Raw genomic sequence first — 26,022 nt, forward strand, 5'->3', positions numbered from 1 at the left:
TCATTTAATTATTAGGCTAGCCAAAGAAGCTAGAAGGGAAGAAGGGAAAAGGCCTCCCCTTCCCCCAGCCCAAGGAAGGAAGGGGTCAGTACCCTGTGTCACACAACCGGCCCAGGGTCACCCAGCAGGTTATTGCTGCCAGCAGGAGTGGTGACGAAGCAGATGGTACTTACTGGGACCCTCATCATGTGCCACGGGCCACCTCCATTATCTCACATAATTCTTACAACCACCCTTGAGTAAAGCCCTGATGTAATCCCCAGCTCTCAGAGCAAGAAACTAATGGCCAAAGAGATTCAGTCACTTGTGTCCAAGGTCACACAGCTCGTCAGTGGTACCACCCAAATTTCAACCCTGACAGCCTGAATCCACAACTCACACCCAAGGCCCAGCTCTGTCACTCACTCTCACCTTGGGTGAGAGGCTCAACCATTCTGGGCCTCAGTTTCCTCAGCTATAAAACGGGATAACAGAAAGACCTGTGTATCAGATCTTATTGTGTAGATTGTATTTGCAAATATATAAAAGGGCTTAACACAGCGCCTAAGAGCAGGTGCTCAATATATATGAGCTACCATTAAACACCATATTCCACCGTGGGAGCTCACGCCTGAGCCTCTGGGCTCTGGCCACAGCAGGCTGGAAGCCACCCATGGCTTCCTGGAACTTGGCCTCTGCCAGTCAGTCCCAGAGCACTGCCCCCCTCACCTGGCAATACACACTTCTAAGCTGGGGCTCCCAGGGGACCTCGTGTAGGGGAGGACTCTGGAAACCGGGGTTCCCAGACCCAGGTCAAACCTGGGTCTCATCCTCTGAGGTTCCTAAAAGGCCACCTCCCCGTCAGAACTAGGGATAGTCCCAGCTCACCACAGGTCACAGGCCTCTCCCGATCACAGCCCCATGGCCCCAGGTCACAGGGTGGGGAGGTAGGGGCTCTCCAGTCAGGCAGCTGATGTCCTCATGACCTTCCCCAGCTCTCTCAGCCTTAGAGATAACACTGACAACCCACCCAGAGCCCTTCACGCTTCCTACAGCCACCTCATCCACAATAGGTCACAAGATTAGCATCACCAACCAGAGGGCCAGCTGCTCAAGGGTTAGTATGCCCACTTTACAGATGAAGAAACTGAGGCCCCGGCTGACCCTGGGCAGGTATCTAAGTAATAGACTTCTGGCCCATGGACCAGGGCTCAGGGCTGACTTATCCAGGTTCCAGGTCAGACTCACTCAAGCCAGCTGGGGAAGCAGAAGGGAGAAGGCTCAGGAGGCTTCCAAGGTCCAGGGGAAGGAGGAAATGGCTAAGTCATGGGCCTTGGGGCTCCCTGAGTCATTGTAGATCCTGTGAGTCTTGGCAATTGGAGGATCATCAATAACCCTGAGTCCTCCTCTGCCCACCCTGCCACGGCCAGAGGAGACAGGCACAGCCCTTGTCCAGTGCTCTGGGATGACCTCCACCCAGCCCTGTGTTCTAGCTAGCACGGGCACCTGCATGGGTCTGGTCCTACAGCCCTCCATTGACTGGGAGCCTCCACCTGCCAACGAGGCTCTCTAGCTCCAGACCCCGAGTCAACCATTCACCCCGGCCATTGTCACCCCATACCGTCCCCATCCACTGCTTGTCATCACCCAGAGAGCCCTCCCCAACCAGCTCCCCCTCTGCCTCTGCTGACCCCCACAGGGCCCGCTCCCTCACAAATGCCATGCTAAGAAGTGGACCCAGAATCTTAGTCTGGCCCCCAGAATGTGGTGTACTCAGTAGGTGCCCCATAAGCATTGCACAAGAGGGAGATAATCTCAAAGGAGGTGACCCCAAATACCACGATCTACAGAAAAATATATCTTATTTGGCCCAGTACACACACACACACACACACACACCCCTAGCACATATACCCATGCACGTGAACACAAAATAAAAAAGTTAGACAACACTTGTCAATACTGTGCAAAACACTTGGATGTTCTCTTTATTCTTTGTTATTAAAAAAAAAAAGACCCCCTAAGCTGACTTCATGGCCAGAAATTAGGGTCCAATTAATGGCCTTGATCCACAGTCCAAATTATAGCCCTCTCGGGATATCCATGTGGCCTAAACTCCCGGCCCAGCACATGGCCGTCTCTACAACAGGTGTCTAATAAAGTCATCCATTCGTCAGACTCACTCTGGGCCAGGCCTGTGCTAAGCACTTTACACGGCATCTCATTTCTCCTCGTCATCACCCTGAGAAGTAGGGACACTTACCACGCCCATTCTGCACGTGAAGAAACGGAGGCCCAACGTCACACAGTAAATGGCTCAGGCAGAATTCAAAGCCAGGTGTATCTGAGTCTGGAGCCACATTCACCTCCCACCACACCGCCCACCCGCTGAAGGTCTTCAGCCCCTCTCTCAAGTCCACACACTGGCAGGAGGGACATCCGAGGAAGTCCACTCCAATGCCAACTTCTAAAAAGCCATTCCCTGTGTTAACTCAACTCTATATTAGTTGACTACCTGATCGGAGACTGGCCGGAGCCCACAGGCCTGGCAGCCAGGCTTCTCACCTTCACAGCCGACCCTGCTCCCTCCTCCCAACCCACTTCGGGCAGAACCCAGGAAAGGGGCTGGGCTGGGGGCTGTGGATCTGACTCAGGGCTCCCATGGACCATTCTGCTGTCCCTCCTCACTGATATCACTTGCCCTGCGGCAAGTCACCGGACCCCTCCCTCTGTGCCTCCATGTCCCCATCTGTGAAATGGGGTAATGACAGCACCCACCCTATTGGGTGACTATGAGGGCTCAAGGGGCTGATGCCGGTCAAGCACTTGGCACAGTACCTGAAATGAAGTAAGGCCTGGGAAATGTGAGCTCTTATTATCATCATCCCTGGTGCCAGCTCAAATCCCTGCCATCAAAAATAGTCACATGAACACTGGGCAGTTTTTTGCTGTTTACAAACATGCTTGGGTACCAGGAAAGCGTCTGCCTGTGCGGAGCCCTTACTTGCTGGGTTCCAGGCGCTGCTCTGAGCACTCTACATGAATTAGGTCTTTTAATCCCCAGAATGGACCCACATGGTAGGCGTTATAATTGTCACCTCTGTTTTACAGATGAGTAAACTGAGGCACCAAGAGGCTAAGTAGCTTACCAGGATCACATAGCTGCAGAGTGGCAGGGTCAGAATTCGAACCCAGGGGGACCAGCAGAGTGTCTGTTCCCAATCCCTGAGGCAAGGAGGTATTTACTGTGGCCTCACCCGAGCCTCAAAATGAGCTTGGAGATGTGAGGACGAGGCAGGGAGTGCTTAAACTGCCCAGGGCTGCCCAGCTCCTCAGAAGTGGGGCTGGCAGCCAGCTCCTCTGAATCCTGGTTTCCCACACTTTCCACCGTCCCCATTCCCCCCAAGCCTGGCCCAGGGACCCCTCCTTTGTGCCACCTGCTTCCCCAACCCCGAACCTACTCGGTATCTCCCGTTCCTCTTTGAAAGATACCCCAATGCCAGTTCAGCCCTTGGGGCCTCATCCCCACTCACTTACCTCCCCAAAGACACAACACACAACACACACACACACACACACACACACACACACATTCATGTGCACACACTACCTCAGACCTGGGAGACGGAAGTCCCCTGGAAGGAGGCCCCCTGGAAAGCTCAGCAACTTGGGGGGCCAGAGCCCAGGCCCGTGCCCCTGCCCCGGCACAAGCCCCAGTTTCCTCATTTTCCCCAGTGCTGTTTCTCACCCAGCCCCCTGCACCTCAGCCTGAGAGGAAGTTGCACAATCCCCTGGGAGCTGCAAGCGTGGCCGAGGATTACTCACGGCGCAGAGGGGAACCGCACGCCCGCCCGGAAAGGCTTCATATACCCACAAGACTACCCAACACAGACGGGCTCCCAGCTCCATCTCACCCCATCTCCCCCACTCTGGGCTCCAGGACCCCTACAGTGCGCTCCCTCCTCCCAGACTGAGCCTCTGACAGCCCCCCACTACCCACACAGCCTGGCCTCAAAATGCATAGGCCCTGCTGCACCTGCCCCGCCCCCCACCCGAGATGGAGAGGCACAGAGCGGGGAGAATTTTCAGGAAGCCTACTAGGTCCAATGCAAGCCCAGCCCTAACCTGTACACCCTCCCAGCCCTTCCTGGAGACATGTACTCTCTTAGCCCAAAGCCCCACGGTCCACCACCTTCCGGACTGGCCACATATCTGCCACCTTGGTCCTGGGCCTTCCCAGGGCTTCCAGACACCCAGTTCACAGTCTTGCTATATAGCCCCACCTTGAAATGGACCCTGAGACCAAGGTTATTCTATGAAGTTCTGGGAAGATAGGAGCCGCCATACAATTTTCACTTGTGACAAAATGTTCTTGCTCAACACGTGACTTCAGGGGTTCCTCACGCCCAAAGTACTTCTCTCACAGCCTGTCAAAGAAACTTGACATTTCACTAGCGCTTCTTTCTGGTGTCTAAGGGAGTCCCACCTTTGATAGGTAACATTCCTTGCCAAGAAAGCCTGGCAATTATTAAGCCATTGTCAGTCACCTAGACCTCAGGTGGATGAGTTTACTAGACCCTTTCAATGAGAGTATGTTTCAGGAAGAGGAACCTCAGTAGGAAGAAGATCAGGCTGGCTGTGACCCCTGGAGAAGGCAGGAGATGCCACTAAGGTGAAGTGCGCCCCAGAACAGGGAGGTCAGGGGGCCCAGGGAGCTCTGACCCAGACTCTGATCCAACCCTGGGTCCTCTCTGGCATAACAACTCTGGAAGGGCACAGACGGTGAGCAGGAGACGGGCCTGGGTGTGCAGAGCCCCCAAGAATGACCTCTGACTCCCATCCCTTACGGCCCAGACTTACAACGGGGCCTCAGATAAAGAGTATGATAGGCACCTCTTATCACCCCACACAACCTTGGACTCCCACCCGGCTCAGGACAAAGTCAGAAATGGTTTTACCTGGGCCCCAGGGCTCCCCCAGAGAGCCCCTCATTTCTGCTGCCCTCATCAAAAAGGCTGGAGCCCTCAGGGCGGTTCCCCTACAGCCCTGAGGCCTGGAATAGCAGGAACCAGGGCGAGCCCACAGCTGGTCACCTGACACCTCCAGTTCAGGGGACGGGGAGCACAGTCAAGGGGGAGGGGCTGGGACCACAAAGAAAACAACCAGCGCAGGCCCCTTTGCAGGGATGCTTCCCAAAGTGTCTACACAGCCACCCTCCCCTGAGTCCTGACCACAGCCTCAGGAAGGGGCGGGGGCAGGACCCCTCGCCACCCTCATTTTCCCTATGAGGCTTGAAGCACTGAAGTAGCTTCCCCAAAGCCATGTAGCAAGTTTATGGCAAATCTCAGTTCCTGGCTCTGTTCCCAGATCAGAATTTCTCAACCTCAACACTGACACTCTGGGGCCAGATAAGTCCTTGTAGGGGGCTGCCCGGGGCATTGTAAGATATTTAGCAGCATCCCAGGCTTCTACCCATTAAGTGCCAGCAGCATTTCCTGAGTTGTGACAGCTAAAAATGTCATCAGACATTGCCAAATGTCCCCTAGGAGGCAAAATCGCCCCCCAGTAGAGAACTATTGCCCTAGGGGACCCGGAAGGATAGGCACCTGCCAATTCTAAGTTGCATGGTATCTTCTGAGGGCTCTAGCCCTATAGCCTTCCTCCTCCTTGGCCAGATGTGTTGGGCAAGAGGGCCTGAGTACTCTGTGAGCTTAGTACCCTCTGGGCAGAGGCTGCCCCATTGCGGGTCTCCTCTGAAGACCATCTTCCTACCCCTCCAACCTCCAGCCCTTCGCTGGCATTCAGTATTATAATAGTCTTTCGGCTATTTTGGTCACAAACTCTTATGAGGAAAAAATGATGGGCACCCCCAGTGCCTGCTTCTTTCCTCACAAACTGCTTATAAATACCAACGTATGGATATATCGTGCGGGTCAGCAAGCATCCACAAAAACAGATCTACAAAACAGATGAGAAGGGGGAGTGAGATGAGAAGTGATACCCACGATGAGCTTCTGTTACGCACTCACCAGCACGACAGCCATTAAGCAGTCCGCCAACACCAAGTGTTGGCGACAATATGGAGAAACGGGAACTCTCAGGTGCCACTGGTGAGGAATAAATTGGTACAACCACTTAACAGAACATTTCCTAAAGGTGAAATATGCATTGTACACCCTGTGCTCTAGCAATTGCACTCGGGGTTATCAGCCCTCTGGAGAAGGGTACGCACCGACGCACCAGGAAACACGTACAAGGATAGTCTTAACAGTAGCGCTCACGGTAGCCAAGGAAGGAAAGCAAACCAAATGCCCGCAAGTGGCAGGACGGATGCAAACACGGTGGCAAGTGCATGCCGTGGAATGAACTGCGTGTACAGCCGTGAACGTGAGCTCCGCGGAGCAACGTGGGTGAACTTCACAAACGCACTGAGTGGACAAGACACAACATTAGAGAACATGTCCGGCGTCGTTCTGGCTGTATCAAATTCAAAATCAGGCGAAGCTACACTCTTTTGATAAAGATTGCAGACATCGGTGGTTACGTGATAAGGAAAAGCAATTACTGATTACCAGAAAGATCAGGATAGTGGTTACCTCGGGGGGAAGGGGTTGTGACAGAGGCGAGGCTCACCATCTGATTTTGGAGTGCAGGCTGTGTTCTGTTTCTTCACTGGGGTGGTGGCTGCCTGGGTGTTCACTTTTACAATGACTTATTACGGTGTGCATGTATGTTTACGTGCTTATCAGCACTCATGGTGTATTTCACAATAAAAGGGGGAGACAAGGGTGGGATGTAAATAAACAGAAACAGAAGTTCTACTATTATCTTCTCACACCTGACTTTGAGAACCACTGTACTTAGGCCCCACAAACTGGATGAGAATCTATAGCTAAGTCATGGGGCAGAAGTATCCGGAGATGCTCAGGGCTGTCCGTGGAGGGGCTCCCCCAGCTGGCCAGGGAGCCAGCTCTGGCTCCTTGCATCTCCCCACCACCACTTTGGGGGTGTCCCAGCCACTGCAAGCCCCTGGCTCCTCAAGGGCAGGGGGCTACCTCAGGCTGGGTGCCTTCACACCCACCTCACTCTGCCCTGGGTGAGATTCCTCTGGGCGCCCCCCTGCCCCCCGACAGCAGGGCTCGGAGATTCACACTGGGGAGGCACTGAAGGAGCCCTCTGAATACACCAAAAGGAGGGAGGCAGAAAAAAGAAATTAAGAGAGAGAGAAGGGGTGAGAGAGCAGGAGAGAGAGACATGCATGGAGGGCCAATGTTCCACATGCAGTGGAAGTCAATGGAGGTAGAGAGGGATGAGGACGTGGGGAGCAGAGGAAAGGGGGAAGAAGGGACGATGCTGGAGGTGGGGGGAGCAGAATCACTGCCCCAGGCTCCTGGTCAAGTCTTGGGGCTCAGCAACAGGGAGACCCAAAGAGGTCTGAGTGGTTGGGCCCAACTGAGCACCACATCCCCCATGGCCCAGGGCTTCCAAGTGCAGGTGGGTGGCCAGCCACCTCCCTGTGGCTCCTTCCCCCTTGCACTCAGCAGCCACTAGTCCTCCTGGAAGGAAGGACTCTGTCCAGGACTGAGGCTTCCCACGTCTGCAGAGGTGACTCCCAGGTAAGAGGACCCAGGGAGCAACAGAGCTGCCCTTTTGGGGGTCTGGAGGGTGCATAGGGCTGAGCCAAGGTCTCCATGCTTGCATGAGCCCTTTTGTAAACTCTCTAGACCAAGGAAGAATGCTTTCCAGAGCAAAGAGCATACATTCATTTAGTATGTAATTCTGTACTATCTTAACACCAATCTGCTTTTCTCTGTCCTCTGGTTAGTGAAATTCCCAGTGAGGCTGTCAGCTTTGAGGGAGGAGCTGTGTTCTTATTCCCACCCACCCTGCTTGGCCGGCACAGTGTTAGCTACCCAGGAGGTGCTTAAGGCCATGGGGTGCCGGAGAGCCTCCCTCATGCTCCCCAGGCCTCAGTCCTCTACTCTCCAAAATATAGGGGTAGTAGTAGCCAGCTGGCTACTAAGCCTCCCAGCCCCACAGCCCCAGTCGGCCCACGGCAAAGCCAGCCAGCACCATGCTTCAGGGGCAGCTGAGAACACACCTGGCTAGAGCCAGGAGAGGACAAGACGCGACAGGGGCGGGACAGGATAGTGTGTCACCTCCTGGCCACTCCATACCTCTGTAGGGGGGCTGGGGCAGGTGCTGTCCCCAAACCAATGATAAACAAGGCAGAGGACAGGCTGTGACTTCCCTTGGCAAACAGGAGAAAACAAACCGGAGCCCCACCCCACAGACCCACTAGTAGAACCAGGGGTGGGGGGTGGGGGAGGGGTTGGCAGTGGGGGAGGGTGGCGAAGGGGGGTTGGGAGGGGTGGGGGGGCAGGGAGGTGCTGTTGGCAAACTCTCTACAGGAAGAGACAGATGGTCAGCCTCAAACCAGAGTGAGGCTGGACCTGGATCCTGGGGAGGGCGGGGGCTGGGGGCAGAGCTCCTTCTTGTTCAGCTATGTACCTGTCCCTGAGTTTTAGTACGTGAAGCTGATACCCTGCCTGCAGGGCAGAGACCCTGAGTAAAGCGTTTGTTGTGTCCTCATTTCTGGGCACTTGATGGGGCTCAAGTCACACCCATTCACTCACTCACTCCACAAAGATTTACTGAGCACCCACTGTATACCAGGTTCTCTTCTAAGCACTGGGGATAGGGCACCTCTTCTCGCCTCCCACTGGGGTTTGCCCCCAGCTCGTCCAGCTTCCAAGGAAGGAACTGCCCCAAGAGCCCAGGGGTGAACCCCCAAGGTAGCCTGACTATCTGCTGTCCTGAAGGCCCAAGTCCTCCTAGAAGATGATGGAGACACCCTTACATCCAACAGTGACACCTCCTCCTCCCTCCGCCCTCCCAGCATCTCCAGTCTGAGGAAAGGAGAAGGGAACAGCTGCTTTTTGTGCATGTTTTATCATTTTTTAACTTTTTTTAAACATTTATTTATTTGGGGGGGGGAGAGAGAGAGAGAGAGAGAGAGAGCGAGCGCATGAAAAGGGGAGGGGCAGAGAGAGAGGGAGACACAGAATCTGAAGCAGGCTCCAGGCTCCAAGCTGTCAACACAGAGCCTGACGCAGGGCTCGAACCCACGAACCGTGAGGTCATGACCTGGGCTGAAGTTGAACCCTTAAGTGAATGAGCTACCCAGGCGTCCCTATCTTTTTTTTTTTTTTTTTTTTTTTTTTTAGCAAGAAACACAATTCAAACAGTGATCCAATACTTGCCCACCATGGGGTAGGAAAGTCAAATAACATGATGGGTGTTTCTACAGCCTCATTTCAACAAAGTCAAGGGCCACTCTGGATGCCCACCCCACCCCACCCCGTGTTCCAGCAATGCCACTCTGGCTCCAAGCACTTTTGCAGGAAGGAGCTTTAGACCCTGCCCCGTGTTCTGATGACTCCTGGGGACAGTACTGTCTTTTGTTGTCCACCTCATCCCACCGTATTTAAGCAGCAATGATTTTCTGAGCACTTGTCCCAGAGGGTCTTGTGCCAAGACCACAAGGCTGGACAGTGGTCAGTTTAATGGGAGGTGGGGGCAGGGAGGCAGAGTGGGCAAGGGAGGCCGATTATACCAGGGACTGGCGGTCACCAAATGGTTTCACAGTGGTCCCTGCCTCGTGGGACCTGGCTTCAGAAAGGAGACAGACCTAAGAGGCCCAAAGCAATCAGAGACCCAGGAGACAGAAAGCTCTTGGCTGGGTAGCTACAAAGCAGCGGGTTCTCAGAGTGTGGTCTGGGGACCAGCAACATTAGCATCTATCTCCCAAGGACTCATCCGAAATACAAACTCCAGACCTACTGGAATTTGCAGACCTACTGATTCCAGACCTACTCAGTCAGGAACCCTGGTGGTAAAGCCTAGCGATCTGTGTCTTAACAACTGCTCCAGGCGATTCTGATGCCCAAATTTGAGAGCCACAGCCTTGGAGAAAGGGCATCAGAATCATTTGGGGAATTTTTTAAAACTTTATTTATTTATTTTGAGAGAGAAAGGGAGATCACATGAACAGAGAGGGCAGAGAGAGAGGAGAGAGAGAATCCCAAGCAGGCTCTGCACAAACCATGAGATCATGACCTGAGCTGAAATCAAGAGTCAGGCATTCAACCAACTGAACCACTCAGATACCCCCATTTGGGGAATTTTTAACATATTGATGCCAAGGCTCCTCCTTCAAGAGTCACATGCACTAATATATATATATATATATATATATATATATATATATATATATATATATATATGATGGACCAAGGATTTGGACAGGGGGAGGGGCACAGAGGAGCGTGTATCAGGAGAAGGGACCAGCATGAACAAGGGCTGGGATGAGGAAATATGGACTATGGATTTCTGGCAAGTCTGCTGGAATTAGGGATTAATCCCCATGGCATCACATTTTACTTTAGGGTCTCTGCTATTGGGATAAAAGCCAACAAGGAGGCTTGCCCCCAAGGAAGCTGGAGGGGGGCAGGCATGGTCAGACGTCCCTTCTCCCCTCCTCCTCATGCCCCCACTTAATGTCCAGGAAAGAAAACTGGTGATGACTCTGCCTCTTGCTTCTGCCCCTCTCAGCTACCCTCTGCTGTCACCCCCTGCCCCGTCGCCCCACAGCGAAGCACTTCCTGTGGGCACAACAAGTCCCAGATCCTGCCCTGTTGCTGGGATATCATGGCTGCCTTCGGTCACACTGCAGCCAAGGGGATCTGTACATCTGGTGCAGAGGGGAGGAGGGGCAGGTGGCAGAAGTGCAGGGGAAAGCCATGGGTCAGGAATGGGGAGTAAGTGGGCAAGCCAGATGCTACCCAAGGAATCCCCAGGGCCACGGCCAGGGCAGGGCGGGGCAGGGGTGCCAGAGATGCTGCAAGCATTGCCAAGTTCCCTCTGCTACCTTGTCAAATGTAGAGACCAGGTGTGGTCAACAGGGAACAGTGGGGGTTGCGGCCAGGGAAGCCGCAAAGCGCCCCCCGTAAGGCATTTCATTTGAGGATGTCAGACGTGCGGCGGAATCCTGTTTGCAAACCCATAGGTCTTTTTTTTTTTTCTTCACTGGAGCTCTCTATGCCTCCATTTCCTCACTTGGAAATGAGAAATAAAGAAATAAATGAGCCGTAAGAGTCCATTATGATAACACTTTTTTGAGCATGACACCATTCGAGGTCCTGTACATGCTGCGTGCAGCAGAATACTTAGCCCTCACTATAGCACTGTTAGTCTGGGTGTGCAAACAGAGGCACAGCAGGGTTAAGCAGCTCGCCCAGGGCCACACAGCTGGTAAGTGGCAGAGGTGGGATTCCAAGCCAAACAGCCTAGCCCCAGAGCTCATGCTCTTAACAATCTCCTGGCTAGGTGGCACTTAGCTAGTGCTCAGTACATGCTGGCTGTGACTATGTCCCAAGAAAAACTGGCTGGTCACACCACCAGGGCCAGCCTATAGCTACAACTCTACTGAGTGGACTTCAGCAGTACCCCCTACCCCACCCCCCACCATACACACACACACACACACACACACACACACACACACACACACGACACGTCCCTCCCTTTTGGAAGCCTCTCCTGTCCAGGTGCCTTTGCCAAAGATAGGTAGAGGGTTCACATTGGAGGGCACCCCACAGATGATCTAGGTACACAGATGTGGAAACTGAGGCTGAGAGGAGCAGGGACCTGCCCCAGCCACATAGCCTGTCAGTGAGAGGACACCAGTATGCTCACGACTTTGGCTGCGGCTCATTCTCCCTCCATAGCCGCTACAGACTTGTCCCCACATCTGAGTAAACACGTGCCTAGTGAGGGCTTTGCTGTAAGTTAATGTGTGAGGTTACCAAGGAGACCCAGGAAGCCTGGTCTGAACTCCTCTCCCCGGGCGGGTCGGGAGAGCTCTCGGCACAGAACTCTGGTCACCTGTGTCAGCAGCTCAGCAGCACTGCCGGGAGACAGGTGCAGTCCTGGGGCAGAGGCCTCAGCAAGCTCCCACCCCTGCTCAGAGCAGGACACCCTGTTGGGGAAGAGAAGGTTGCCAGACCACCCTCTGCCCACTTTTTCGGACAGAACGCCTAAGAAACCCTGAAGTGGTCTTCTTTAGAGATTGAAAACATGGATTTTGGAGTCACTTGGGCCCAGGTTAGAATCTCTACCACTCTGAAGCTGTGTGACTTCAGGCAACTTGCTTAACTTCTCTGAATCTATGTAATGAAAACAATCATCCCTACTTCATTCCAAAGAGCAAACACACAATATAAATGTTGGCAACTATTGTTTATAACTTTATTAGGATATTGTTCTATTAGAGCATAGAGACGAGATGAATATTCTAATATAATATCGTGTGATACTCTCGTAGACACACACGTACACAGTTCATCTGTACACATGTATCTAGATACCTAGAATCTCATAACCACACACACAAAACTCGTATCAATCTCACTCACCCACAGTGGAACACACAGCAACCCTATGGACTCACCATGTACCAGGCACTGCTCCACCCTGAATCCTCACAAGAGCCCAGAAGGAGCGTGTGTTTGTCTCTCTCTTTTTTCAGATGAGGATATACACCTTACATGCATATGCACTTGCTGCATCCTGGGACGTGGACACTTCTGGCAGCACTAGAAATCCCGAACTCCCTCCCTCTGGACCAGAGGAGGTCAACCCAATTTCCACGGTCATCTCCAGGGCAGCCCCAAGCTGGGCCCCAAGTGCTGACTGCCCTCCATCCCTAGGACAAAGGCCCAACCTGGCTTTCATGCCAGCTGCGGTTGGGGAACCCCCCTGCTGCCTGCTGCCGGCAGAAACCAAGTTGACTTTGAAAAGGAAGAGACAGAAGCCAGGGGGTGGCTGAGCCACTCCCTGTGGGGGCAGGTGCTAAGTAACTCTATAAACTCCAGCTAATGATACAATTACAGCCATAAACAAAGCTCCAAGAGGAATCAGGGCCAGAAGCCAGACCCTCAAAGGACAGCCAGGCCTGAAGGGTGGGAGGCTGAAAGGGGGCCCCAATGGCAATGGAGGTGGGCATTGGGTATCCCAGCATCCCAGGCCCCTGGATGGGCTCCTGCCTGCCCTAGCCCACCCCCTGTGACTGTGACTGTGAGTCACCCTGCCATCGGAAGCCCGGCTAGTTTTCCATGAATGTAGTGTTCACCTGAGGGGATGTCCCCTGCCCCATGCCCTGCACCACTTCCGTGGGAGCTGGAATAGGATTCTGATTTGTCTGCACCTCGCAGAGGGCAAAATAGCACTGTAGCTGTAACAGGCCTTGTAAACTGTAAGTAATGTTGGCCCCCTTCCAGAGAAGCAAGCACAGAGTCACCCAAACGGCACTTCATTTACACTTTCTGGTTCCCAGTTCTTCCACCCCAGCAGCCGGGGGCGGGGGGGGGGGGGGGGGGCAGGCAGAAAGAAGGTGGCCAAGTAAATTGCTTTTACCCATGACTGGGTAAACTGAGGCATGGCACCAGCATACCAGCAGACTACCACGCAGGACTCTCCCCTCCACTGTGTCTAAGACTGGCCTTTATCGCTGGCATCTCTCCCCCAGACTGTGATCTGCCTGAGGGCAGGGCCTAGAGGCTGTCCACCAGGCTGGGCACGGAGAAAGCCTCAGCGCGAACAGGCTAAGGAGCCAAGAACTACGTTCTGATCTGAGCCAACCGCATCTGGCCGCCCAAGAGGAAACCAGAGCTACCTCCTCCCCCCACCCCAAGAATTGCCAGGTCTTGGGCCAGTGGAATCTTGGACGGGAGGGTGCAGGGGCCCGAGCCCACATCGGATAAGTATCACTAAGGGCCTGCATCGGCCTTGCCCCTTCCCTGCTCAACTAAGACCCCTCACTCAGGGTGGGGTCTGGGCGGCAGTTAACACTTCTCCAGCGGACGCAAAGCCAAAGAAAGCACCGCATTCAACGCCAGTCCGAAACCATTCGCGCCGAACAGTCCCCAGAACAGACGGGCGAGAGACTCCCGGCTGGAGTGGACTGTGATGGGAAGGGCTCCGCGGTGAGCGGCCGCCAGAGAGCGGGGAGGGGACCTCCGGGCAGTGCGGACGCGCGTGCAGACGAGCCCCGCCCCGGGCGCCCTCCCTTCTTCCCCCCTGTGCGCGGGGCTGGGGCACGCCAGGCGGCTGCGGCGCGAACCTGCTCGCGCAAACCGGAGCAGCTCGGGGCAGCCGTGCGTGAAGCCAGAACCCCTGGCCGAGAAGGGGCCAAGGGGCGGGAACGGAGCTGACATCAACCCTCTCCATTCAAGGAGGGAAGTGCACGCGCGGCGCCGGCGTAGCTGACCCGGGTTCGGGGAGGTGGGGAGAAGACTGAGCGCGGACTTAGGGGGCGGGGCAGCATGGGGTTGGGCGGTGCGAACTAAGGGAATAAGGGGAAGGGGGCGTGTTTTCCGGGATTCGGGACCTAGAAGGTGGGGGGTACTCGGGGACGGGCAGATGGCCGGGAGCTCCCGGGAAAGTAAAAAGAGGGGCGCGCGGAGGGCGAGCTCTGGGCTTGGGGCTCCCACAGGTCGGGGAATAATGCAAGGAGGAGAAAAAGACAGAGCTCAGGGATACCAGGGGACGCGGGCAGCGGCGGCTTCTTCAAGACACCGAGGGAGAAGGGACGGGAAGGAGGGTGGGGAGGATGGTACTTCCACCCGCCCCCCTCCAGCCCGGGGGCGTGGCGCCGCCCCGGCCCTCCCACTCCCCCGGACCATCCAGGTTGGGCCTGGCCGGGCCAGACTCGGCCCCCGCACACCTCCCGGGCCTCCGGCGCCGTCCCCCGTACCACCCGCCCCAACCGCCTCCGGTGGAGAAGGAGTAGGCGCAAGGCCCACACGTCCCTCAAACTTGTTGCAAGTTCACTCCCACGCCTCCCGCCCCTTCGACTCCCAGCTCCGGAGCCGGGAAGGCCCATGCCCGCCCCGGCCCCTCCCGCCTGGTTACATAAGGTCGCAGAGAAGCCGCCCCCGGCCCGGGCCTGCAGTGAGGGGCCGGAGGAGTTCCTGGGCTCGGCGGGCAGCGCCGCTCCGGCCATGTGCCCAACGTCTCGGGCTAGACGGACAGCGGGGCGGGTGGCGGCGCGGCGCACACACTCCCTGTCCCCTCTTCAGCCGGCACCCCCATCCACCCACCTGTCTCCCGGACCCACAGAATCAGGGCGGGGGAGCCTGGGTCCGGGGTTCCCAGCCTTCCGCTCACCCTTTGGCCCTCGGTCCCTCTCACCTATCTCTGAAGGTCAATCCGTCCGCCGCCTGTCCCCCGCGGCTCCGGCAACTTGTCCCAAGTTCAGGTGTCCGGCCCGCGAGCTGCGCCTGCCGCCCCCTCCCGGACTCCTCCGGCTCCGCGCCACCGGGAAGGCCCGCCCTGCCCGCCCTTTCACGCTGCCGTCGGCGCCGCCGCCGCTCCCTATGTCCAGCCCGCGGCCGCCGCCTCCGCTGTCACCGAGCCCCGCGCCCGGCGCCAGGGCTCCCACTGTCAATCCGCACCCACTTCCCGCCGCGCCCGGCAGAGGGCAGCACACGCCCCCCGCGGTCCCGCCCCGCCCCGCTCCGCCCCTCGAGGGCCTACCGCGGCGCCCGCGGGGAAATGTAGTCCCTCCCGTCGGTTCTGCCAGGCACGCCGGGATTTGTAGTCCCACTCTGCGGGCCCTGGCCTGGGTACGGGGACTTGGCATTTAACTTGGAACTTATGTCGCACTTCGTTTCTGCCCCTTTTGCAAGTTTTTTTCTCTTCTCAGTCAGTGATGCCACGCACTCCAGCTCCCTATGTACACCCTGTGGCCTCTCTGACCCCAAGGAGAGGCCTGCAGGAGGTGTCTTGCCTGGAGTCTAGGAAGGATATAGGGTCCCAGATAGTGTGCTGTTGCTATAGAAACTACTGCATGGCAAACCTCAGTTTCCCTCATGTTTGGGAGTGGAATGCCAGACTTGGATCTCGTGCTTTCACCCCTGCACCTGAACATAAGGGACAAAGCTGGGGTCAGGCTGATCAAGGACAGCATGGAAAAATATGTCCAAGGAGCCTCCCTCCCTCCCATTGTGAGTTTTCCAATTATACCCCTCCTCAAGCCTCATCAGTCTTCCCTGGCTGGTGACCCCCCACCACCATGCTACAGGGAAACATTTTGCAGATCTACTTCATGTCATTCCCCTGTTGGAAGTTACATAGCTCTGAGCTACCCTTCTCTGCTTTCCCCACTTCCTCCTCTGCCCAGTACCACGTAGCCCCAGATCTGTGGGTCTTTGACGGGTGGCTCCTAAGGAGAACAGGAATGAAATCTAGAGGAAGAAAACATCTTCCCTTGTTCACTTCATTACAACAAATGGGCTTGATTTCCTGGTGATTCCAAGTAGCTATTGCTCTTGTCCACAATTAAGGGCCAGCCCTTCTTCAAACAGACCCCGGGGCGTAAGGGTCTAGGTGTAAATATGATCAGTTTCACTCAACCCAGACCTTCTGAGGCCCTCTTGGAAACAGGTTCTGGTAACATCACCTTCCTCCCGGGAGGACCCATGATTGCCACGAGTGCACACAGGCATCCAGCATCTCTCAGAAACTCCCAGTGCAAACCTGATCACAGGTGAGGAGCCAAAGGCCTAGGTGTGGGATGCATTGGAAACCCCAGTCACAGTGCTAGAAAACTTGCCTGGGGTGATTCTGGTGGTCATTCGGTCAATTAAGTCAGCAGAGCATTTTGGGTGGTTGGGGTAGGGCCCCTTGACCCATCACAAAGGAATGCCCTGCTTCAATGTCACTACCACTGTCTTCTCTCTCCAGAGACAAGCTGTGAAGAGACTCCAAGCTCTGAGGGGTAGAGGGACCATTCCCTGAGCCCTACCTCATGCCCCATCCCTCTTAGAATCTCAGTAACCCTCCTCCCCCCTCCCACCCCCGGCCACCACAAACCTCCTAGCCACTCAGGGAGAACACGGTCCAGTAGAGGCAAATCTACCCCTGACTCCCACTCTTCACCCCCCCCCCCCCATTCTTGTGATAGGAGCTGCCTTACAGGCCACAACTGCCCTCTAAAAACAACACGCTGGCCAACATGGAAAAGAACTATTTATTATGAGAGAAAACCCAAAATCTAAAAAAAAGAAGGCTGAGTCCAGAGAAGAAGCACACAGAGAAGCTCAGGGTAGGGGATCTAGAGGAAGAAGGGAGCCCAGGCGTCCAGGCACTCGGTCTAGGCGGCAACAGCAAAGCCCACCCTCTTGTTGCCAATGTCGAAGATGGAATAGTAGGACCTGAGGAAGACGTCCCCGAGGATCCACAGGGGCTGGCCACTGCTAGAGGGCAGGTAGGTGGCCTGGACTCTAATGGCACAAATGTCATTTCCCTGCACAGAAGGGTAGCACACATTCACTCATGCATGGACAGAGCCCTGCTCAGCCCTGAGCCCCAGGCCGGGAGCACAAACGCAGAAATGAGTGAGCCAGACGTTCTGCCCTTGAGGGCTCACAGGCCAACTGAGCCCCCAGAGCTGGGGCGGTGGGAGAGAGGTCTGGAATGGGTAAATGCACACTGCGGTAACCATCTATAGTCTCCTCTCCCCAGGTTCCCCTCCGCCTCTCTTTTGCTCCCCATTTGGAGTAGGTCAGCCTGGTTGGCAAAGCCTTGAAGCCAGCCCAACTTGGCTTCCAAACCTAGCTTCATGCTGACTGGCTGTGGAGCTTTGTGTCAGTGTCTTACCCTCTCTGAACCTCCAAGTTTTCACTTGTAAAATAGAAATTAGCGCCTCCCTCCTTGAATGCTGTGACACTCCGGTGGGACAGCGTAGGCAAACAGGGCTGACCCTAGCTAGTGCGCCACAAACAACCCAGTGCCCCTCCACACTGATTAATAATAATAATAAATAACAGATGACACTCTTCTGTGTCACAGCCTCGTGCCCGAGAAGGGGTTTGGAATCGGTGGGTGGACAACGTGAGGCAGCATTGCCAGGAGCTGGGAAATGGCACGTGGTGAGGAGACCCAGCGCTTCCGGCTCCCAGCCCCTCCTCACACCCAGTCACATCCCTGCAGACTTACTCTGAAGAGGTACGAGGAATATGGCAGGGAGAACTGCACACGATTGATGAGGAAGGTCAAGGTGGGCAGGCTCTGGACGTGGTTACAGTCCACCATAAACTGCAGAGAGGAACAGGCCCAAAGGTCTCATCGTCCACATCAGAGGACCTGCCAGCCCCACCTCAGCCACCCCGGCCCCCCTCCCCCACTCGGCCCCACAGTCCAGCTCTCTTGCTCTTACTCCCAAGCCTGGCAAGTGTTGAACCAGTTTCCTTTGAGGAGCTGAAGCTCCAAGGAAATTTTGCTGAGTAGTAACCTCCTCGTGTCCCCTCAGGACAAGGTGCCAGCCCCCGCTGAATCCGCCTCTGGGCCCACAGCCCCAGGCATCCCAGAGCCCCCCATCTCCAGTGCTTCGGGGCAGCCAGAAGCATGGAGGCCAAGAGCCGGGCTATTCCCGTGCCGGAGGAAGATCATAAGTGCCTCCTGGAGGGTCTCTCTAAAAGAAGGGGGATGTCTCCACCAGACGCACCTGTCCATACTGGTCCGCCTGGGCCCCTGTAGCCTGCAGAAGGTAACTCAGGTACTGCTGGGGAACCGTGAGCAGAGATGTGCCTGTGTCCACAATGGCTTCGCAGCCCTGGGAGCACCAGCCGGTGGCATGGCCACCAATGAGGAACCTGAAGGTGAGGAGACGAACCCCCTCAGCACCCCCAGCTCAGGGCAGCTGGGAAGTGGGCTTTCCCCACCACTGAGGGACAGACAGCTACAGCCGTAGAATCAAGGTGCACCTCAGAAAAGTAGGACTCTGCAGAGGTCAATCGAGCCATCCCCCTGACTTACACCATACCAGACTCTACCCAAAGCCACCTAAGGGGTCATGGAATGTCTTTCTTACCAGTTCCAAGGAAGGTTCTAGAAACACTGAAAGCCGGGGTCACTGATTCTTTGTGAGTACGTTGAGCACATTGATCCCCCCACATACATCCCAGTTTCTAATCTCTAAGCACATAGTGTTGGACCACAGGGTCTATGTTTGGAATTCTAAGACCTACCCTGTATGTCGTCCCCATCCCACCCCGTTTTTCCAGGCTGAGCTGGACCTTCAATCTCCAGCAGAGGACAGCTGTAGCTTTGTGGGGACAGGCCTCAGAGGTCCTCTATCCCCACCTGCCAGCAGTACCTTCCTGTGTGTGTCCATCTGTGTGTGTCCATCTGTGTGTGTGTGTGTGTGTGTGTGTGTGAGTGTGACATGAAACGCCTCAAAGCCTGCCCACGTGCCTGGGACCCCACCATAGACTCACTCCTCAAAGCCAATCTGCCAGTAGCGCTCCTGGGTGACGGGGGCCCAGTAGATCGGACCCCTGTGCAGGCTGTGGTCGATCCCCCCGAATATGAGAACTGCTCCTTTCTGAGGGTTCATCTGTCTGCAGAAGGCAAAGAGAAGAGTGAGTCAGGGAATGACTATGGAAAAGATTTCCTACTGAGTAATCACTCTCAGAGGGAAATAGAGGTCCTGCCCTGGCTGCAGGCTGGGTGGGGGGGGGTCCCCGAGGCGGGTCTGTGTCTCCCCCTCAGATTAGGGCTCCCTGACATCATGGCTGTGTCTCTTCCCTCAGACTGGGGCTCCCTGAGATTGGCTCTGTCTCCCCCATCAGACTCCCCGAAGGCAGGGCTGTGTCTGCCCGTCACAATGGGACTCCCCACGCTGTGTCTACCCCTCACACCGTGGAAGCCTGAGGGAAGGGATTTTTGTCCCCCTTTTTGACTGTAGCTCCAAGCTGAGCCCCTCAGCATTCCCATGCCTCGGGTTCCAGATACTGCTGCCCCACAAGGCCCTGCTTCAGGGAAAGCCACTGGTTGTATAGGTTCCCTGTGCACCCCCCTACCCCCCACCCCACATGCCCTTCTCCTGTCCCTTCCGCTTCTTGCTGCTTGGTGTCATATGTCAGTGGGAGCCTGACACTGAGTCCCACTTGTCATTTTTCTACTGGGACCGGAGGGAGGTGGGTCCTCGGCAGAGAGGAAGGGAGGATTTTTCGTGTGTGTTTCAGCCTCCCCTGGTGGTTGAACCTGAGTGTGGAATTGGACAGAGTTCCTAAGGGCTAAACTCAAAGCTAATTGTAATCAGAGGTAGAGAGTTAAAGTCCGCAACATTAGAAACAGAGTAATGTTGAAAGTCAGAGTCAAGCGATTAAACCCCAGATAGCAGATGCTGACTATCTCCAGAAGGTGGCTGACTAGCTCTGGAGAGGAAAAGAAGGAAAGTCCATTCCAGGCCACTCACCCCTGCCCCCACCCTCTGGCTCCTGGGCCATCGCTTGTGTGTTGTGAGGAAAACAACTTGTCAGGGGCAAATGATGAAGGTAGACCAGAAGGCTCCAGGACGTGGCTAGAACAATAGATCAAAGGAGATGAGGCCATTGATTGTTATACAAAAGAAGTGTCCAGGTAGAAAATATTGGCTCAGAAGGCAATGAGCTAATGGAGGCTCTGGGCAGCAGGTAAATCCAAGATGTATCGAGAATCAGCAGCCACACTCAAAGCTAAGTTCACCCAGAAGAGGGAAAGATTCTGACCTGGACTAGAGATGCAAAGAAAAGTCAGAGTGGGCTGGGGACAGACGCAGGGATGGGGGAAAGGGTGTGGAGTGAGGGACAGTTCAGAAGCCCAGGAAGAAGGGGCGCCTGGGTGGCTCAGTCAGTTAGGCGGCCGACTTCGGCTCAGGTCATGATCTCGCGGTCTGTGAGTTCGAGCCCCGCATCTGGCTCTGTGCGGACAGCTCGAAGCCTGGAGCCTCCTTCGGATTCTGCATCCCCACTCTCTCTCTACCACTCCCCCACTCGTGCTCTGTCTCGCTCTGTCTCTCAAAAATCAATGTTAATAAGCCCAGGAAGAAAATGCTAGACATGGGAGTAGCTGGAGCCATTCCCTGATGGGAGCCCTCCAAACCCCAAAGCATTGAGCCTCACCCTTTTCCAGGGTCTGGGGGAAAACGGAGGGAGTTGCCTGGGAACTAAGGACACGCAAGCAGTTTCTTACCTGCCCAGGTAGAAGCTGAAGACTGGGCTGGAGAGGACGCCTGCCCGCAGCATGCCCTGCAGGGAGGTGGTGGTCCTACCCTCTGCCAGGGAAGGGAAGGCCAGGCCCATGATGCCATCAAACTTTGCATGGAAGAAATAGGGACTTGGCTCAAGCTCACTGAGGCCAAACTGTTGGTTGGGAACCTGGATGCTCTGGACCTGGAGGGGGCGCGGGGGATGAGAGGTGATAAGTGTAACTCTACCCACCTCCCCCAAACCTTCCCCCCGCAGAGGCTCCCTTGAGCATCCCTCTATCGCCTTTGCCCCTTGTCTTCTTGACAGGTCTCACAAGAACCACTTTCACTCTCAGGCCTCACTGAGCCCTGCCGCCCCCCCCCCCCAGCCCCCGCCCTTCATCTTCCCCCAGGTTTAAGCCTCTTAAGGAGAGGACCAGGTGTCCTGGGTGCCTGGCACATGATGCAGTCAGGGAGGGCCGGGTGACTGCACGAAGGAGCCCTGGGGGGTACTGATTTCCTGGCCTGTACTCAGTAAAGCACTAGGAGTTTTCCCATATTTTCCAGCATCTCCGTCTGACCTCCCATGAGACGGTGAGGTCTGTGAGGTTCCAACCCGGCTCAGAGCCCCAGGGACAGTCCCCACGAACCGGGGCAGGGAGCAGCCTGCCACGTGGCTCACCCTTAGAGTGTCATAGCCGTAGATGCCGCGGAGGCCGCCACTGCCGTATCGCACGGAGAAGATCTGCCCGTTGCTGGAGTAAGTAGAGGACGCGTTGGAGTTGAAGTGGGAGTGACCGGCTGCAGTGGGAGGGAGGGTTTGGGGAGGCAGGCTGGCAGGGGGAGGGAGGCCCACCTATGTCCCAGCCTGTGCTCACATCCTGGGGCCTCAGCATCCCTGGCCACGGAGTCAAGGGGTGGCCAGCCAAGGGGGTTCCCAGCATTGGCCTCAAAGCCCCCTCTGATTTACAGACCCTTGGGGTGCCCTTTGACCGTGACCCTCCGGGGCAGGATGCATAGAATCCCTCTCCACCTCCCTGGTTCCCTTTATATCCCCACCCCACCCCCATCAGCTCTAGGAGCAGGTGAACCCCAGGGCATGCCCGCACTCCCCCCACCCTCGCCCCATCAAGAAACTGGTCATATCAGAAAGCTGAGAGATTAGGAACAAGGCCGACGAGGCATTCTTGGGAGAAAAGGTGTCAGGACCCAAACCCCAAAGCTCTGGCAGGGACCAGGGCAGCCTTAAGGAGGGGAACCTGGCCTGTCTTGAAATACAACTGCAAGGGGGTGCCCGGGTGGCTCAGTTGGTTGAGCGTCCGGCTCTTGATTTTCGCTCAGGTCATGAGCTCACGGTTCGTGCTATCAAGCCCGGGGGTCGGGCTCTGCACTGACAGTGTGGAGCCTGCTTAGGATCCTCTCCCTCCCTCTCTCTCTGCCCCTCCCCTGAATGCATGATCTCTCTCTCTCTCTCTCTCAAAATAAATAAATAAAAACATTAAAAAAAAAAAAAGAAATACAACTACAATACAGGGACCATATCCTATACTGTTGTCCCATGTGTCTAGGGAGACTCAATGAGAACTTCGTGAAGAGTGGAGAGAGTGGAAGAGAAAGAATGTTGTAGATGCTGCTGGGAGGGAATGGCCTTGTCTTCAGTGAACAGAATGGAGCAGAGAGAAGTGGGCCGGACCGACCAGAAGGGTCAGGCTGGAGCAGGTGAAGGAACACGTGTGGGTGAGAGGGAAGGCAAAGTAATCACCCAGCTCCACGGCCGGCCTCTTCTCCTCTCTGTCTTGCACATGCCCCTTGATCCTGGCCAAGTCCCTGACTCTCAGGATTGAAGTGCCCCGGCCTCACAGTCCCTTACCGGCCACCTGTCCTTGCAAGCCCAGCACTTACCACAGGCCTGGCTCTGGCAGTGAACAGAGGGCACCCACAGGCTGGAGGAACCAGTATCAAAAAGGACAAGGAAGTTCTGCGGAGGAGTCCCAATGCTGATCTCACCAAGGTAGAGACTCTGGGGGGGCCATGGGGCAGGCTCTTAGCTCTGGAGGGATCCAGGGACCCTCAGGCCCAGCCAGACCTCCATGGACAGAGCCCCTGCCCTATAACCCACACCAGAGGGAGAGGCCCGAGCCTAGCTCCCGTACTTGCCCAGAACGCAGAGCCCTTCAGGCCAGTCTGACAGGCCCCAGGGGCTTGATGGGAGGGTGCAAAGTAGATGGTGCAGCACACCCCCAGGGCCTGGCCTCAGACTTTGCCGGTAGAGAGAGGGAGCCCCAGGGAGGGCGTCAGGACTCACATCCAGGAAGGCCAGGGGCTCGTAGACGGCATCGAGGTTGCCAAAGTGGTACTTCTGCACAGGGTCGTGCTTGGGGTTCCTCAGGAACTCCCCCAGTAAGCCCTTCTCCTTCATGGTCTCCCAAATGGACTCTCGTTTGCTCAGGGGGACTCTGCAGAGGGACTGGGGTCAGGACGGGGCCTCCCTCATTCCTACAGCACCTCTGATGGTCCCAGTCCCTTCTCCCCCCCACCCACCCGCCTCTCCATCTCCAGCCACATGCCCCAGACTCCCTGCTCCTCTGTCCCGTGTGCCCATCTGCTCTGGCTCCAGCTCTGGCCCTTTCTCTCTGTCTCTGTCTCTGTCTCTTTCTCCCTCTGCCTCCCTCTTTGCCTCTCCCTCTCTTCTTTCAAAAATCTTCTCAGGACTTGCTCCAAGATTCAGAAAACAAATACCTCCACCCATGCCTGCCCACATCTCATCTCAAGGCTCCTCATCCTTCCCTGGCCCTCTGTTCTCAGGTATCCCATAAATTCCTTCCCAGAAAGGGGAGGGGACTTCGGCCATTACCCTTGGCAGGATATACGCTTTGTCTTTTATGTAAGCTCTACGTGCAACGCAGGGCTTGAATTCAGGACCCTGAGATCAAGAGTTGCGTGCTCTACTGAGTACGCCAGCCAGGCAGCCCAGGATATGTGCATTTATAAGAAAGATTTCAGAGATGGCAGAGCTCCCCCCAGATCCTCTGCTATGGTGGTCCTCAGGCACCTGACCCCGGCTGATGTGACAGAGCATGGGCAGAGGGGACAGCACTAGACTGGGACTCAGAAGACAGGGTCCCAGGTCTGCCCACACTGCTAATCCCCTAGCCTGGGGCTCATCACTGCTCTTCTCCAGACACCAGGCAATGCGGAAGTTGGTCTGGGTGGTCTGGGGCCCAGATCAGCTCTGGAGTTGGAACTTCTGAGTTCTGGGCTTCTGGCCCCATCCCCCTTGGCTGTCCTCCTCCAAGACCAGCTTGCTGTCATTACATAAGGGGCCTCTGTGGGTCCACCCAGGCTCGTTCCAGACTCCAGAAGTGCTGCTTCTTTCTTTTCTTTCCCCATCTGAATCCCCATTCCGTCAGGACCCCTCATTCTTCCGAAATTCTTAGCTACAGCCATTCACATTGAGCTGTGAAAACTGACGATTGCTTGGCTCACCATCTCGACAGAATTTGCATATTGCAAACAGATTTCTCAGAGGAGCTGGAGGCATCAGTCTTTAAGGGTCACATAGCAAGCAGTGTGCAGGCCGGGAGCGCTCTGGAGGTCCTGGACGCCACGCCTCCTGCTCCCTTTCTTCTGACACCTTACCTGGCACGTAGACATCACCTTACCGCTGTTTCTGCTTCAATGATTGTGCCATCTGCGCTATAAATTTTGGGCCTTAAGGGAATTTTTAGCAAATGTCTGCCTATCCAGAAATAATCGTTCCTTTCTGCAGGAGGAAAGCAATCCTGCCATCCGGGGTCTGTTTGGACAGCAGTCACCCTTACTACCCTGTGCCGGGTCCTTCTTTTCTCATCAGAGGGGAAAGCGCTTCTGCAACCACCAACAGAATTAAGTCTGCAGAAAGGCATGTGGCCCCAAGTTAAAGATTACAGGGGAAAACCCCAGGATGCTCAAGACAATGAAAACAAAGCCCAAGAGAACAAGAAATGAATTAGCCCACGCAATCACAAGGTGTGTGGCCTCTGCTTTTGTTACCAGAGATAGCATCACTCACACAAATTGCTGAGATGTTTTGCAGATCCAGACCAGGGAAGGGAATGACCACCCAGTCACAGTTGATGAAACCGGACAGACCAGGGCCGGAAAGACAAGTCAATCAGTCCTGAAGTTGACCCGATCCCTGACCCATCAGAAGAACCCACGACTCTCAGCCCCCTACCCTGCGTTCAGCATTAGCGCCCCGTTCTCTGAGTGGTGTAACACCAGTAAAGAAGCCTATCTTTCTTGACCGTGAATGCTCAGTGTCTGTCTGTTGTAAAGGCTTGCTGGGCATCTAGTGGACAAACTCTCCTTTGGTTCAGTTGTAGACGTTTCCTGAGGGCAAAGGTTGTAGCCCCTTCTGCCTCGGATGCCCCAACCCACACCTGCTCCGGCAGCCAGGCCCCAGACTCACTTGACCACTGCGGCCTCCAAGAGCTGGAGGCTGGCCAAGGCCACCACCATCCACTTCATGGTTCTTGTTCCCAGCTGGCCACAGAGGGAGAGCCACTCCAAGTTGACTGTTGCAGTGGAGGGAAGGCCCTGAGCACTCCTTCTGCCTTTATACCCCCCGGGATCGAGCCCAGTCCCTGCCTCCCGGCCCTAGGCAAAAGTGTGACCTCAATGCCGAGTGTACCCTGTGCTCCGGGTGTCTGTGGTTTCTGTGCGTTTTCCTTTTGGAGGGTGGCCACAAAGCACTTTCTTCTTCTTCACTTTTTAATACAAGCAGAGGACGCCAAACAAGTGTGCATAAGAGTTGCCATAAGATGGGCTGGTGAGGATTTCTTCTTGTCCAGGAACAGTGGCATGATGTGCGCATTTTGGGGTGAGGGCCAGAGTCAGGTAGACTGAGGGCCGTAGGGCCTCCATAGACAAGTTTTCACATCCTCACCACTATTGCCATTTTGGAACATATAATTTTTAGGGGCGGGCGG

General features: G+C 55.5%; 2 protein-coding genes and 1 long non-coding RNA gene across 6 annotated transcripts in view; 1 reads left to right on the top strand and 2 right to left on the bottom strand.

Annotated features, from left to right (window-relative positions):
- TFEB (transcription factor EB) overlaps window positions 1-15,495 on the bottom strand; it is a 54,720-nt gene extending 39,225 nt beyond the window's left edge. The window contains exon 1 of one of the 4 annotated variants that reach the window (XM_060615488.3): window positions 15,232-15,495. Coding sequence is in view for 1 of the 4 variants with exons in the window: in XM_078446889.2 (XP_078303015.2) it covers window positions 3,590-3,705 (116 nt within the window). In the remaining 3 variants the exon portion in view is untranslated. Of the gene's footprint in view, window positions 1-3,589; window positions 3,977-12,490; window positions 14,730-15,231 lie in introns of those variants that run through there. The other 3 variants (XM_060615491.3, XM_078446889.2, XM_060615490.3) reach the window with 3 other exon arrangements.
- Window positions 15,496-16,725: 1,230 nt separating this feature from the next.
- On the top strand, window positions 16,726-25,576 carry LOC132667064 (uncharacterized). Its single transcript, XR_013555620.2, has 4 exons — window positions 16,726-17,308; window positions 17,893-18,048; window positions 21,620-23,063; window positions 24,822-25,576. It is a non-coding gene; the product is annotated as an uncharacterized LOC132667064 (long non-coding RNA).
- Window positions 17,195-25,576, bottom strand: PGC (progastricsin). Its single transcript, XM_060615495.1, has 9 exons — window positions 25,503-25,576; window positions 23,358-23,508; window positions 22,955-23,072; window positions 21,735-21,853; window positions 21,058-21,257; window positions 19,320-19,442; window positions 18,548-18,695; window positions 18,040-18,138; window positions 17,195-17,347 (listed from the first exon to the last, which is right to left on the bottom strand). Exons 1-9 carry the CDS (start codon window positions 25,559-25,561, stop codon window positions 17,195-17,197), a joined length of 1,170 nt encoding a protein of 389 aa, XP_060471478.1. The 5' UTR covers window positions 25,562-25,576.
- Window positions 25,577-26,022: the final 446 nt, after the last annotated feature.

The sequence above is a fragment of the Panthera onca genome, chromosome B2, assembly GCF_046562875.1.
Source record: "Panthera onca isolate mPanOnc1 chromosome B2, mPanOnc1 haplotype 2, whole genome shotgun sequence".
Lineage (NCBI taxonomy): Eukaryota > Metazoa > Chordata > Mammalia > Carnivora > Felidae > Panthera > Panthera onca.

Excerpts from the sequence above, each read along its gene's own strand:
- PGC (XM_060615495.1), bottom strand. The coding sequence starts at position 25,561 with ATGAAGTGGATGGTGGTGGCCTTGGCCAGCCTCCAGCTCTTGGAGGCC. Across the intron at positions 23,509-25,502 it reads TTGGAGGCCGCAGTGGTCAA|AGTCCCCCTGAGCAAACGAG; the intron begins GTGAGTCTGGGG and ends GTCCCTCTGCAG. Across the intron at positions 23,073-23,357 it reads AGCCCCTGGCCTTCCTGGAT|AGTCTCTACCTTGGTGAGAT; the intron begins GTGAGTCCTGAC and ends TGGCCCCCCCAG.